The following is a 13,371-nucleotide window of genomic DNA, read 5'->3' as shown; positions in this document are numbered from 1 at the left end:
AAAAGGGATGTGTTGAACTACAGAAACGGTTTCTGAGAAGAGGCAAAGAGAAAATGATAAGAAATCAACTTGTGGGATATTATTTGATGGGATTAAAGACCAAGCTTTTTAAAAGTAAATGGAAGGACTATAAAGTGAATTTATTTGATCAGAGTTAAAATATATATATATGTTGTGGTTTCTGGTAGCTATTAATGGAATTTTCTTTTTACCAGGACTGAATGGTGATGCTTTAAAGATTTGTTTATAAACGGGGAGAGATTTCTTTTGCTTTATTCCTCAGAGAAAATGATAAGTTGGAATACAAAATGATTTGATTAAGATTAAAATATATTTGTTATTATTTCTGGTAGCTCTTAATGGACTTTTGCTGAATAGGACTGAATGATGAGTTTTTACAGTTTGTTTATTGATAAGAGATGAGATCTGGGAAGAAGAGATTTTTTTATTATTATTATTATTGAAATACTAGAGAAGATGTTAAGTTACTGAAGTTGTTTATACTTGTCTGGAGGTAGGTGGGAGTCATTTTTTTAAATATTTCTCCTTTTCTTATTTTTTTCCTTTTCCTTTTTATCTCTTTTTGCACTTTTTTCTTCACTTTTTATATTTCTCTTAGTTTGTATTAGTCTTTTATCTTTGTATTTGTAAACTTATAATAATTGTAAAATTATTACAAATAAAAAAGAATGGTGGTGCATCATGGGCATTGTGAAAATTTAAAAGGACTGCTATCCTTGTCTGCCAGTGCTGTTTGGAACACTGGATCTTAACAGATTTTTCAAAACGGTACCGAGGCATGTAGTTGTGGTAGATTTTGTCAGGATGTTAGGACTCCTACACTTCCTCAAAGATAGTAAGAGCTGATAATGGCCCTGCATATCGGTTAGTGACCTCAAAAACATGAATCTGAAATCCTGATCCAGTTGGTGGAGTTCCCCATCAGTTTTTGCTAAGGGAAATGAGCATGGGCAGCAGGTGCTATTCCTTGCTAATAGTGAAAAGATGCATGTAACAAATTAGGGGATGTAACGTGACTTTGAGATAGAGTGTATAAACAATTATTTGAACAGAATTCTAATATTTTGAAAGATTACTGGTGCTCAGTTCTGAAGAGAAAAAATAAATTTGATTGTCTCAGGCTTTCCAGGCACATGTACATGCCTGTACTAAATATACTCTTTGTTTATATCCTTTTTATACAATTTGCTGTATAAAGCATTCCAGTGTTCCATCTGTATCTCCTATCATAAGAGGATTGAAAGCTTGACAGACAGCCAAGAATATTGTACATCCAGCTGCCTGGCTTATGTCCTAAATTGTTCGTCCTGCTTATGTTCACTGTGGTGAAATGTGGTGAAATATATATGAACTGGAGAGAATAGGAGCCAACCTCTCTCTTCCCCACCCCCACCCCTCCCCCTTTTCATTTTCATTTTATTTGCATGATCTGCAGATATTACCATTTGCCTAACTATGGTTTGTTGAAAAAGCCACAGTTCAAAGGTTTTATATATCTTGCTGTCTTGAGAATTGCATACTGTAATGGCTAAATTCATACCACATGTTGGGCCAAAACCTAAAAAACCACATTATGCTTAATATGTTGTTTTTCTAGAAACCAAGAGACTGTGAATTCTAGTCCTGCCTTGGCACAAAGCCAGCTGGGTGACCTTGGGCCAGTCACTCTCTCTCATACCTAGGAAACAGACAATGGCAAACCACTTCTGAAATCTTGCCAAGGAAACTGCAGGGACCTGTCCAGGCAGTCACCAGGAGTCAAGACTGACTCAAAGCCACCAATTAAAAAAAAAAAAAAAAGCCAGAAATTATGTTTTGTATTTGTATTTTTTTCTTTCCGTGCTCAAGTGCTGCTGTGCTGCCTCATCATGGCAGGAGGAGGGGGATGTTTCTGGGAGGGATGAACAAAGAATGCTGGGAATGTATGGCAAGAGGATCACCCAAAGTGTGAAAATCATCCAAGTTGCCCAGCTAAAGCAAGTGGGCCCCTACTGTATATTGGGCAGCAGAAGATGCTGGAGATGGAAGATCACTTAACAGTGGCAAAGGCATCATTTCATACTGCATGGGAGAGGTTAATTGTAAACCACTTACATATTTTATCAAGAAAATCACATGGATAGACAATACATAATGATTAATGATATATGACAGTTGATGGGCCCCTCAGGTTGAATGGCACTCAAAATGCTACAGAGGAAGAGCTGACTATCTTTCGGAATATTTATGCTATTTATGACATGGCTATATTGAAGCCTTTGGGATGTCTAGCTGCTGATGTTGCTTGCAGAAAAGGAAAATCCAAAGCTGCACAGATAGAATTACAGTGACGTGTAAGAATCATGGGCATAGGAAAGTTCAACATAGTGAAAAGAATCCACCCCACATCAACATCTCAGGCTTCAGCAAAATAAAATGGAGTGGAATTGGACATTTTCAGCCATATCATACTGTTTACTATGCAGGAAATGAAAAACAAAGAAGGAATGGCATTGATTTCATAGACAACATGGAAGTAACAAGGACAGTTCTTGTGTATAATGCAGTCAGTGATTGAATAATATCAATTACACTTCACAGACACCCTTTTAATATGAACGCTATCCAAGTCTGTGCTCCAGTTTCTGATGCAGAAGAAGAGGAGTTGATAAGTGTTATAATCAAGTTCAATTAGAAATCAACAGAACATGCAAGCAAGATGTGCTGCTTGTGGTTTTACCTTGAATGCTAAAGTTGGAAATAGGAGGAAAATGTAGCTGTACTGCATGGCCTAGGAAACAGAAATGAAACCAATTTCGGACAATCCTGTGATTTCTTTGCCACTGACGTAGTCTTCCAACAACCAAAACTACACCTCTATATATCTATGGACATCACCAGTTGGGAGTATGCATACTGTATAAGAATATAGAAGAAGGTGGGAGGGTTCAGTTATAACAGTAAATATGTGGGGAAGACTAATTGTAGAACAAATTACAAACTGCTCACATACAACTTCCAAGTCAATCTGAAGAAGAAGAAGAAAGCCAACCAGTTTCCATGATATGATCTTGAACATATAACCATAATTTTCAAGAAGAACACCAGGAGTTGCTTTGAAGTCCTGAACCTTATTGATGGGGATCCAGAGGAATTGTTGAATGAAATCAAATACGTTGTTAAGGATGAATCTGAAAAGAGACCAAGGAGCAAAAGAAAGCAAACTGGATATCAGAACAGACAGTGCAAATTGCCAAGAAGAGAAGAGAAGCCAAAGCCAAAAAATACAAGGATCTCAGGAAGGAACTTAATAAAGAATTTCAGAAAGCTGTTAGAAGAGACAAAAAGCAGTATTACAACATATATAAAGATATTGAAGATTGAAACAGACACCAAAAACAAGGGAAATCTTCCAAAAAAAATCTCTGAACCCAGAAGAAGGTTTCAGCCTCAAATTGGTATGCTAAAGGATGCCAGTGGACAGATAGTATTCAATGAAAATCAAAGATGGAAGGAGTATTCTGAAATTCTGTGCTGTAGAAATGTCAACTCACACGCTAGCAAAATAATGCTTAGGACCATTCTTCGCCTGCAGCCACAGGATCATTCAAATCAGCGTTTATCATTATATTGTTGCTTTACAAACACTAAGTTATCAGTGGCAGCTGCCTAATGCTGTGTTAAGTTCGGTTTGTGTCAGTTGGCTTCTTCTGTGTCTTGTGTAAGCAGCTACATGGCCCTTGATTTGTGAGCATTAGGAAAGTTTGCAGGGATACTGAAGTATCTTAGTTGTTTTTTTTTAATTTTTGCATTTCTATTTGTATAGTTGGCTGCCCAGGCATTGGAGCTATTCCATGAAAAATGTGGCACTGACAGCTTATTTCTGTCTTTCACTTCCCCCCCCCCACACCTTCCAATATAAAGTGAGCACAGAATTACTCTATAAATTCTTCTTCTGAAAAGTATAAAGTAGAAGTTAGGTATGTACAAACTTCACTTTAACTTCATAGAAAAGTTTTTTTGCTTCTACCTTTTTCAATTTTAGCATTTTCTTCCTTAAAATAGGAATTCAAGAATTGCAGTAAAGTTCATCTCCATCTCAGTATTAATTTTTCAGTTTTTAAAGATATTAGAACTAGACTGATTGAATATCTGATATCCTGGCTATTGTTTTAATTACATGTGGCAGTACTGAAAACATAACTCCATAATGTTGCAAGAATGCAGATCACGTTATATAGGCAGTTCAGCCTTCAGTGTTCAGTAAGTTTACTTTTAGTGGAGCTGTGAATGAATAGTTTTAATTTTGGAACCTCTTACACCCAAAGACATGCCTGGCACCCTTATTGTTGGCCTTCCTCAAGGTCATCAAAACTGTTTTATTTTGGCAGGCTTTTGAAAAGTAGCAGAGACCTGTGCTGTGCTTTGGGGGATTAGGTTTATGTTGATATGTTGTTTTATACCATGATTTTATAGTGTACTAGACAACCCATGACCCATTGGGGTATTGTTTTAGAGATATTTCCTTACCTAAACAGAGAAACAGAATGATCAAGGACAAAAAAGCGGTGGAACTGTGAGCAATTTACAATTTTCTGCAGGCTTCCCCATTGACTTTGCTTGTGGGAAGCTGGCAGGGAGCGTCAGAAATCTCCTTCCTTCCCTCCCTCCCTCCCTCCCTCTTCCCCTCTCCCTCCCTCTCCTCACAAACCTCATGAGAGCCCTGGTAGAGCCTCCTCCTCCTCCTTGACTGACCCATGGAACTGCCTGCCACTTTGCTGAGGGGAAGTAGAACAAAGGGAGCCATGGACCATGAGGAAAACCTCCACTTCTCATTTCGATGTGCCCCCAAGGGCCCCCTCCCTCGAGGGAGGAAGAGGACTCCTGTTGACCACTGGCACCTCCCAGCCAACCCTACCTAATAAATAAGTACTTTATGTGCTTGTTACTGTTTCAGTTACCTTTTTGTTTTGAAGTCTTGGAACTGTATGTATACTTTCACGTAGGTGCTTAACTCTTGCTCACCTGCTCTCTTAATCTCTATTTGCCTCTTTTATTCTGTGCTAGGATTTAACATTTTTTTGATACCAATTTTTTTTTCTTCCATTCAAAAAATTAGTGCTTCCATCACTTGTGAAATCTGTGCTGGTGATACCTTTATGTTACTAATATTTTTATCCAAATGCTGTAGTTGATATGAGTCCCAGTAAATAATTTGCATCATAATTTAGGCTGTTTTTAGACCTTAATTATATTCAAAAAGTACACAGTTCTGAGGGAAAAGGTCAAATAATCATCATGTAGTCTTAATTAGTTTAGGATGATAGGCAAAATAGGCCCATGTTATTTCTGATTGTGGTTCTACAGTCATTGCTTATTTTGATTTGATGTTAACACTTATTCATTTTCCATTTTGCTGAGTATAGACCTTCAGTCTTGAAATTAGAATATTGACAGAGAGTGTACATTCTGCAGGGGGAGTTAAAATGTTCATTAGGGTGGGATAAAATCTTGATGTGAGACCTAGAGAGAGCTGTCGGGACAGGCTGAGTGAGACAAATATTTGAAATCTGAGAAAAAAAAGAAAAGGGGGTGGGGGGTAGAAGAACAGTAGTGAAAGAAGAATAAATTAGATTATGCTGTGTACTTAAACTGGGGATCTTGAAGTTAATGCTACACAGAACTTGCTTGGACTTCAAATAAGTTTGCAGATACAGTTTAAGTAAAGCAAATTTGCAGGTAAATTTTATACAGAGTCTAGGGCTCAGCAACATTTTGTGGTACTGGCAGAAAAGGAGTTTACCTGTAAGGATGTATAAGTACATCCTGTGGAGTTTCTCTGAGCTTCTCTTAAGCTTTTATCCAAAAACAAATGAAGAAAAAGTCTGAAGCCCTGCTTGTCACACATGAATTACTAAGGTCCTATGCTTACACATGTTTAACGTACAGTTAACACTTAAATACTTGTAAGTGTAATATCTTGGTCATCACAAATACTTTCATTCTGATTTGACCAAATGTGTGGATACTCTACTCAGTGATTTATGATGAATAATATCACTATGAAACTCTACTTAATTAAGATGGAGCTATTTAATAGTTACCAAGCAATAGCATAAATGACAATGCAGTGTTGAGGGAAAATGATTGAAATTTATAGATGCCCTTCCTTCCCAGTTCGGCAATTAGAAGATACTTCCATCATTCTGAATTAATACTCTTCAAATGTGGTTTTCTTTCCTGCCCCTTTCTCTTTTTATCAACTTTTTTTGGTTTATCCAATTTATTTATTATTTATTTATATACTATCACAACTGAAGCAACTCTGTTGTTTACAAGATATGAAAATATTAAAACATCCATGATAAGCATTAAAAATTGGAATAACAAATTAAGAAATTTAAAATTTAAAATTTAAAAATGCAGATGAACAGAAGTAAGATAAAAGGATGGCCAAATTGGCTATCTAGAATACTCTGTGGAGCAGCTCAGTTTTTATCATTGTCCTGAGTGCCATCACAGAGGCTGGGGAAGAATAAGACAGAGAATAAGACATTAAATGGGTCCTGGCTAGGGAAGAATAAGAGCTAGGTACAGGTCCGATCTGAGGATTTTTTTTTTTTCTTATCTGTTCTACTGGTCCTACTAATCTGTCTCCTGAATTGGAAACACATCAAAAATACATACAAAGTACCTCAACGATGGGAAGGGAAAATTAATATCAGGTGCAAGATGGCTGAAATGATATTGCTTGTAAAGTATTCTTCCTGCAGAAGGAGCCTCCTTTTTTTTTTAATCAGTGAAATGCAGGACACATTCACTGAGCCCTTGGATGCTTAAAGGCTGCAGCATGCAATGCCAGAGATACTGTGATTGTTAGAGGAACTGAAAGCCTTCCCTCAAGCTATAAACGTTGTCTACTTTCAGCAACATAAATGTCAAAATGTCTGCCAGCCTAATTAGAGCAGTAGGTCAGCTACTGCTTTCTGGGTATAAACCTGGGCCATTATCTACATCAAAAGGATAGATTTCGCTATATCTTTTTTAAATGTTCTGATGTAGAAATTCAGCAGGATTATTTCCTCATGTAGTTTCATTAATAAATGTTCAAATACATGCACATGTACACACACACGGTAAACATTTCATACAGGATTACTCTGCAAAAGACAGCCTTTTCTGGTTTCAAAATATGTACCATAGGAAAACAAAAGTGCTTTTTGCAGCCCTTAAAGCACCTGTAATGCAAAATATATACAGGTCATCCTTGAGTTACGATGATTCGTTCAGTGACCATTCAGTTACAGTGGTGCTGAATGAAGGGACCTACAACTGGTTCTCGAAGTTCAGGGTCATGTGAACAAAATTTGGATGCCTAGCAACTAGCCCGCACTTACAACCGTTTGCAGTGTTCCGTGGTCATGAGATCACCATTTGCACCCTTCTCTGCTAGCTTCCCCCAAACAATGTCAGTGGGAAGCTGGCAAGGAAGGTCTCAAGTTGCTGGGGTAAGTTTCCTCCCCCACCCCCAGCCTTCCTTCACTCGCATGCACCATGCCCTCCTTCCCCACTTGGAAAGAGGGCACAGGGTATGTGTGTGCATATGTGCGATTGCAGGGAGGCTTGCACACACCCCATGCCCTCTTTCCCTGGCCTTCCTGTGCTGGCACACACATACATGCACACCCTGCACTCTTTTTCTGTGGCCTCCTGCAATCGCACACATGCATGCACACATCTTACGCTCTCTCACCATGGCTTCTCTGTGATCACATGCACCCTGCACCCTCATTCCCTGGCCTTTCTGAGCTCACACCACACTGAGCACCCCCTCCCCAACTCATGCGTGGCCTATGCCAGGCCTCCCAGGGCCTTGCCCACTCCCTTGCAGCACCCATACACTCCTTACCTGGGACTCCCTCTTGTTGTTGTTGTTCATTCGTTAAGTTGTGTTCGACTCTTCATGACCCCATGAACCATATCGCGCCAGGCCTTCCTGTCCTTCACTGCCTCCCTGAGTTTGCTCAGTTTCATGCTCATTGCTTCAGTGATGCTATTTAACCATCTCATCCTCTGCCATCCCCTTCTCCTTTTGCCTTCAATCTTTCCCAGCATCAGGGTCTTTTCCAAAGACTCCTCTCTTCTCATTAGGTGACCAAAGTATCTGAGCTTGAGCTTCATTATCAATCTTTCCAATGAGCAATCAGGATTGATTTCCTTTAAGATTGACTGGTTTGACCTCCTAGCAGTCCAGGGGGACTCTTAAGAGCCTTCTCCAGGACCACAGTTCAAAGGCATCAATTCTTCGGCGCTCACAACCCACATGCCTTAGGTTACGAGGACAACCTGGACTGCCTAGATTTCCATCACTAAGCAATGCGGTCACATGACATTGTGGTTTACAGCCACATTGCTTAGCAATGGCAATCCTGGTCCCAGTTGCAATCATAACTCGAGGACTACCTGTAATTCATAGTTGAAATATAAGTATCTATAGAAAATATCTAATCTCAACTGAAAACCAAACAACACCAAGTACCATGTCGAAATCTGTACTGAAATCCTTACTAAATTAAAAGCATAATAATATAATAAATGGAGTTTATTAATTATAAAACAAAGTGAAATTAGATTAAGATTTAAGCTACCTGTGATGTATTGTTTGGAAGTAATCATCCCATTTCTTATTTGATACTTAGAGATAAATTGTGTTATTATTTATAAAAATAGGAATAGATGTTAGAAATGAGCAGTTCAATGATTCCCTAATGGCACATTTCTCCTGCTTTACAGAATATAGTGTTTCAGAACAGTAATATCTGCATGTATTTGGGACCAGAAGAATGTAATTCACTATCAGGAAATGAGCAGAAGTTGATTAAATTATTGCAAGGCAAGGTGTTTTCATGCATACTATTCCATTACACAAGAATACACATTTTCTGCTGCAGATGTACCAAGTAAGTGCCTATGGTTGGATATTAGAAATTGCTGAACCTTTATACAGAAAGGGCTGAAATGGGCAAGCAAGGAAGTAGAAATAGAAGGGGAAAGACGGAAAGACAAAAAAAGTGTGATTTAGGAAAGACACCTTTTCAGTTGGATTTGAAAAGGGCCTGGTAGGTCAGTATTTTCATCTATTAAGATGAATTTCATCTATACTATCCAAACAGGTTATGTGACATGGGAGGGCTTGGTTTGATTTATATTCTCATTATAGTGGGGAAGTTGATTTTGTTCAGGCAGAAGAGCATCTTTCAGATGATAATAAACCAACTATATATCCTTTTTAGAAGTTCAGGCAGAAGGGTGTACAGGAAATTTATTAGGGTTTTGCTCTGAGTTGGATTTTTGAAGATAGCTCAGGTAATGGAATAAATAAGATAGCTGTGCAAATAATTCTTGAATTATTTCTAGCCAGCTTGGTATAAAAAATTGCCATTGGTTGTGCTTTGCTGCTCGCTGAATTGCAGAAATGTAGTCAGGTGAACTTAGCAAAATAAGCGTGCACCATTGTTCACCAAGAAGATTAGATCCTTTAAGTTTTATTTTTAACAGCTGTTTTGCAGACTGCAAGGAACATACTGCAGTTGATTCACTGTTATTCCTTGTCCTTTCAGTTTGTATTCAGTGAATTTATAAAATATGTCCTGCTGTTTTTTTGGCTTTAATTTTCTTCTCAAAATCTTAACCAAACTGCTTACCTTACTTCTGATTTAGTTATACTACAAATTGCCTCTCTAGATTTATCCAGCTTTTCCTTAAAATAGGTGAATCAGCGGATAAATAGACCCTTCCTGGTCCAATGATTTCTTGTTTATTCACTGTGGGTGATCTCTGTGTGAATTGTGTAACCAGCCTGGTTCATTTCTTCTACCACTCCTATCTTGAACCTATTTTATTCCTGGTAGCGAGAGTGGATTGAAATATTTATTTTATACATGCTGTAAAATGTGTCAGACAGTTGGGGCTCCAAATTCTTGTGTGTGTATCAAAAAATTTGTAAAATATTTTAGATATTTTGGAAGAGGATAAATGCACTTCCACATAAGTGCTGACTCTGTGACGTGACATTTATTGCTACATTTACTATTTTTAAATGTGCACAATACATTGACTCTAGTGCAAACAGGATTTTGAAAACTCCGTTGTGTGTACGAATTGGCAGAATATTTTCCTCCATATGGTCTATAAATTGTTTCATTGCTGCTCAGTGTGGGGTTAGGATTCATTATCCACATCAACAATTTACTGAGAGTATATTTTCAGCCTCCCACTGAGTTAAACTGTTAGGATAACACTGTGTTGCCTAATACAATATCCAACTTGCTCTGATTGTTCATTCACAGCTGCAGAAAGCAGCTGATCATCAACCAAAAGCCTGGGAATCTTGATCTTGTTACTTTTTTGGAACTGAAAATTATTATCATGTTAAGCCTTGGGTGAAGTTGTCTCAGAAGTTGTTCACAACCCTATTTTTTGAGGTTGCTATATGGCAATAGACTTCAAAATATTTTGCTTAGTTAGTTGGTTGGTATCCCGACATTCTGTCAGAAATGTAACAATTCAGAATAAGTGCTGAAGAATTTCATTTATATTTCTTGCTAGATGGACAAGATGTTTAAGCACAGTGGTTGGGTTACACTTTTTAGGTCCATAACCATTTTCACTACAGGATCTCCTCTTTCTTTGGTGACCTCTCCCGTATGTCTAAGCCCAAAACTATCTGTAACACTTCAGTTGGCCAATTGAAATGATAATGTAAGACTCTTGTGGGTCAGCAAATCAGCTGTCAAATATGTATTATATATATTGCTGTATAAATCTTAGAGTTGTATTTTTGATTACAGTATATAACCCATTCTAATTGACTGAGTGGTAGGGTGGGCAGCCCATGGGTACATGTGGACCTCCATACTGATATTTGCAATCTCTGAACCCCCAGAATCATATCACCTAAATTCAGTGGTAATAGATGACTTTTTCATGGCCTGATTTGGCATTTTTTAAAATAAAGATTAAAATAAAGCACCCTTGTCCTTAAAAAAAACACATTATAATTAAAATAGGATCGCAAGCATTAGGCCTGCCTTCACTACTGATTTCATTGCAGCACTGCCATTAACTGCATGTCAGGATTCAAAGAAGAGGAAGTTAATTATTTCTGGTTTAGATGAACAGTGCTAAAATTCTCTTAGCACAAGTGTTCTAAATAAAAATAAAATACTTTTCACCTGGAGTTTGGGGATATTCTGTGGCTTTGTCATGATAATGTGCTTACTGGACAACAACAAGAGGAAAATAAATCTTAGCATAGCTCACTTCTGAATAGATATATGTAGTATCTTCTTTAAGTATCATTGACACCAGGAAGAGTGGGAGCACACAGAGGAAGCTTTCTTTTTGTGAATTTTCATGAGTGTATCTTAAGATCCAAGCCTTAAAAAAAAAAAAAAAGCCAGTTGTCGGTTAATGACAGTAATTAGGACTGGAATTTCCATTGCTAAACAATGCAGTCATAAAGTACAATGTCTTTTGCACTGGCGCAGCCAGAGCCTTCTTTTGCCCACATGAAAGAAGGCCCCGGCTGTGCGTGAAAGAACCCTTCTAGCTGGGTCCTTGTTTTGTGCTGGCACAGCTGGTATCTTCTTTCACACTTGTTTCATGAAAGAAGGCCCTGGGCAAGGCACAAATGGACACCCTGGTTGGCTTGTGACTGGGGGTCCTGGCTGGTGTGTGAATGGAGGCCCTAGGCGGGGCACAAATAGAGGCCCTGGGCGGGGTGCAAGAGAAACCCTGGCTGCACCGGTGTGAAAGAAGTCAGAGCAAAAGAAGGCCTTGGCCAGTACATTAATGGGACGCAATGCAGAAGGCACTGCAGTGGCAGGACCGAGCAGCAGGGGCCACTGGCAGCCGTGCTTAGGTGGTCAAACAAAAGGTGGTCAACAAGGAATTTTGATCACACAACCATGGGGGAGCTGCAACGGCCAGAATTTTGAGGACCAGTCATATGTCCCTTTGTTCAGTGTCGTTATAACTTCAAACAGTCACTGAACAAATGGATGTTAAGTGAGGACTATCTGTATGTTAATTTCTACAACTATACTTCCTTTGCTTAGGTGACTGCTTATCTCCAATTATTTCTGCCTGCCCAATACCTTCTGGCAGAGTGGATGCATTCCAGGTCCCCTTTATTAAATGTTGTCATTTTGTGGGACCAAGGATGCATGTCTTCTCTGTCACAGCTCCCACCCTCTGAAACAGCATCCCCCCAGAGATAAGGATGGCACCCTCTCCCCTTGGGTGCCAGAAAGCTCTAAAAATCTGGCTTTGGTCCAAGGCCTGGGACTGATGTATTATTGTTTTTGGGGGAACCCCTGTTTTGTTCTGTTTTGTTTGATTTGTGTCATTTTTAGATTGTTTTGGGGGAGGATGCATTAACAGAAGTATAGTGTTAAGATCAGGAGAAGACACGTTCTTCTCCATTCTTCAAAATTCTGCACCTAGAATATTGTGTCAAGTTCTGCCACTTCATTTTAGGAGAACTGTAACTATCTATCTATCTGTCTGTCTGTTTGTCTGTCTGTCTATTTATTTATTTATTTATTTCCATTTGTATCGCCACTCATCTCAATCCAGTGACTCTGGGCAGCAAACAATCATAAAAACAATTAAAACAGTTAAAACACAATACAAAAAAGAAATTAAATATAGATAGCAGCCAATGTCTATGCCAGCATAACCAGGAAATGGGCCCCTTCACATACAGGTAGTCCTTGCTTAACAACCACAATAGGGACCGTTGGAAAATTGTTAAGTGGGCAGTCGTTAGGCGAGTCACCACATGATCAGACCTGACTTTGCAACCATTTTTACAATGGTCGTAAAGTGAATCACCATGGTTGTTAAGCAAGTCATGTCATTAAGTGAGTCATGTGGTCGCTAAGCAAATCTAGCTTCCCCAATGGATGGTTTTTGCCAGAATCCACTGAACATATGATTTGCTTAATGACCATATGATTTGCTTTACGACCATCATAAAAAGGTCACAAATTGCAATCACATGACCGCAGGGGTTGGTGTGAAAGTTTACAACAGTTGTAAGTGCAAGTACAGGTCATAAAGCACTTCTTCCAAGGCTGTCGTAACTTTGAGCCATCATTAAACTGTTGTTAAGCAAGGACGACCTGTACTTGGGACCCTGGGCCCGGGTACATAGCCAAGACTTCAAGGCCTTCCGAAAGGTCAGCAGAGTCGGGCCCATTCTAATCTCAAGAGGGAGAATGTTCCAGAGGGGAGGTGCTACGGCAGAAAAGGCATGTTTCTTGGTCCCTGCTAGCTGACATTCCTTGGCTGATAGGACCTGGAGCC

General features: G+C 38.9%; 1 protein-coding gene across 4 annotated transcripts in view; it reads left to right on the top strand.

Moving 5' to 3' along the window:
* The window catches only part of EVL (Enah/Vasp-like), a 164,664-nt gene that overhangs the window by 62,631 nt on the left and 88,662 nt on the right, over window positions 1-13,371 (top strand). For 2 of the 4 annotated variants that reach the window (XM_088149852.1, XM_088149851.1), the window contains exon 1: window positions 8,797-8,960. The exons of the other annotated variants lie outside the window; for them this stretch is intronic. In XM_088149852.1, the coding sequence (XP_088005978.1) occupies window positions 8,824-8,960 (137 nt within the window). In that variant the 5' untranslated portion in view covers window positions 8,797-8,823. Of the gene's footprint in view, window positions 1-8,796; window positions 8,961-13,371 lie in introns of those variants that run through there. 4 annotated transcript variants of the gene reach the window in all.

This window comes from Python bivittatus, unplaced genomic scaffold, assembly GCF_059951505.1.
Source record: "Python bivittatus isolate LINGU-HERP-01145 unplaced genomic scaffold, Pbiv_v1 ctg000580_np1212, whole genome shotgun sequence".
NCBI classification, from domain to species: domain Eukaryota; kingdom Metazoa; phylum Chordata; class Lepidosauria; order Squamata; family Pythonidae; genus Python; species Python bivittatus.
This window is presented reverse-complemented; position numbering and strand designations above follow the sequence as displayed.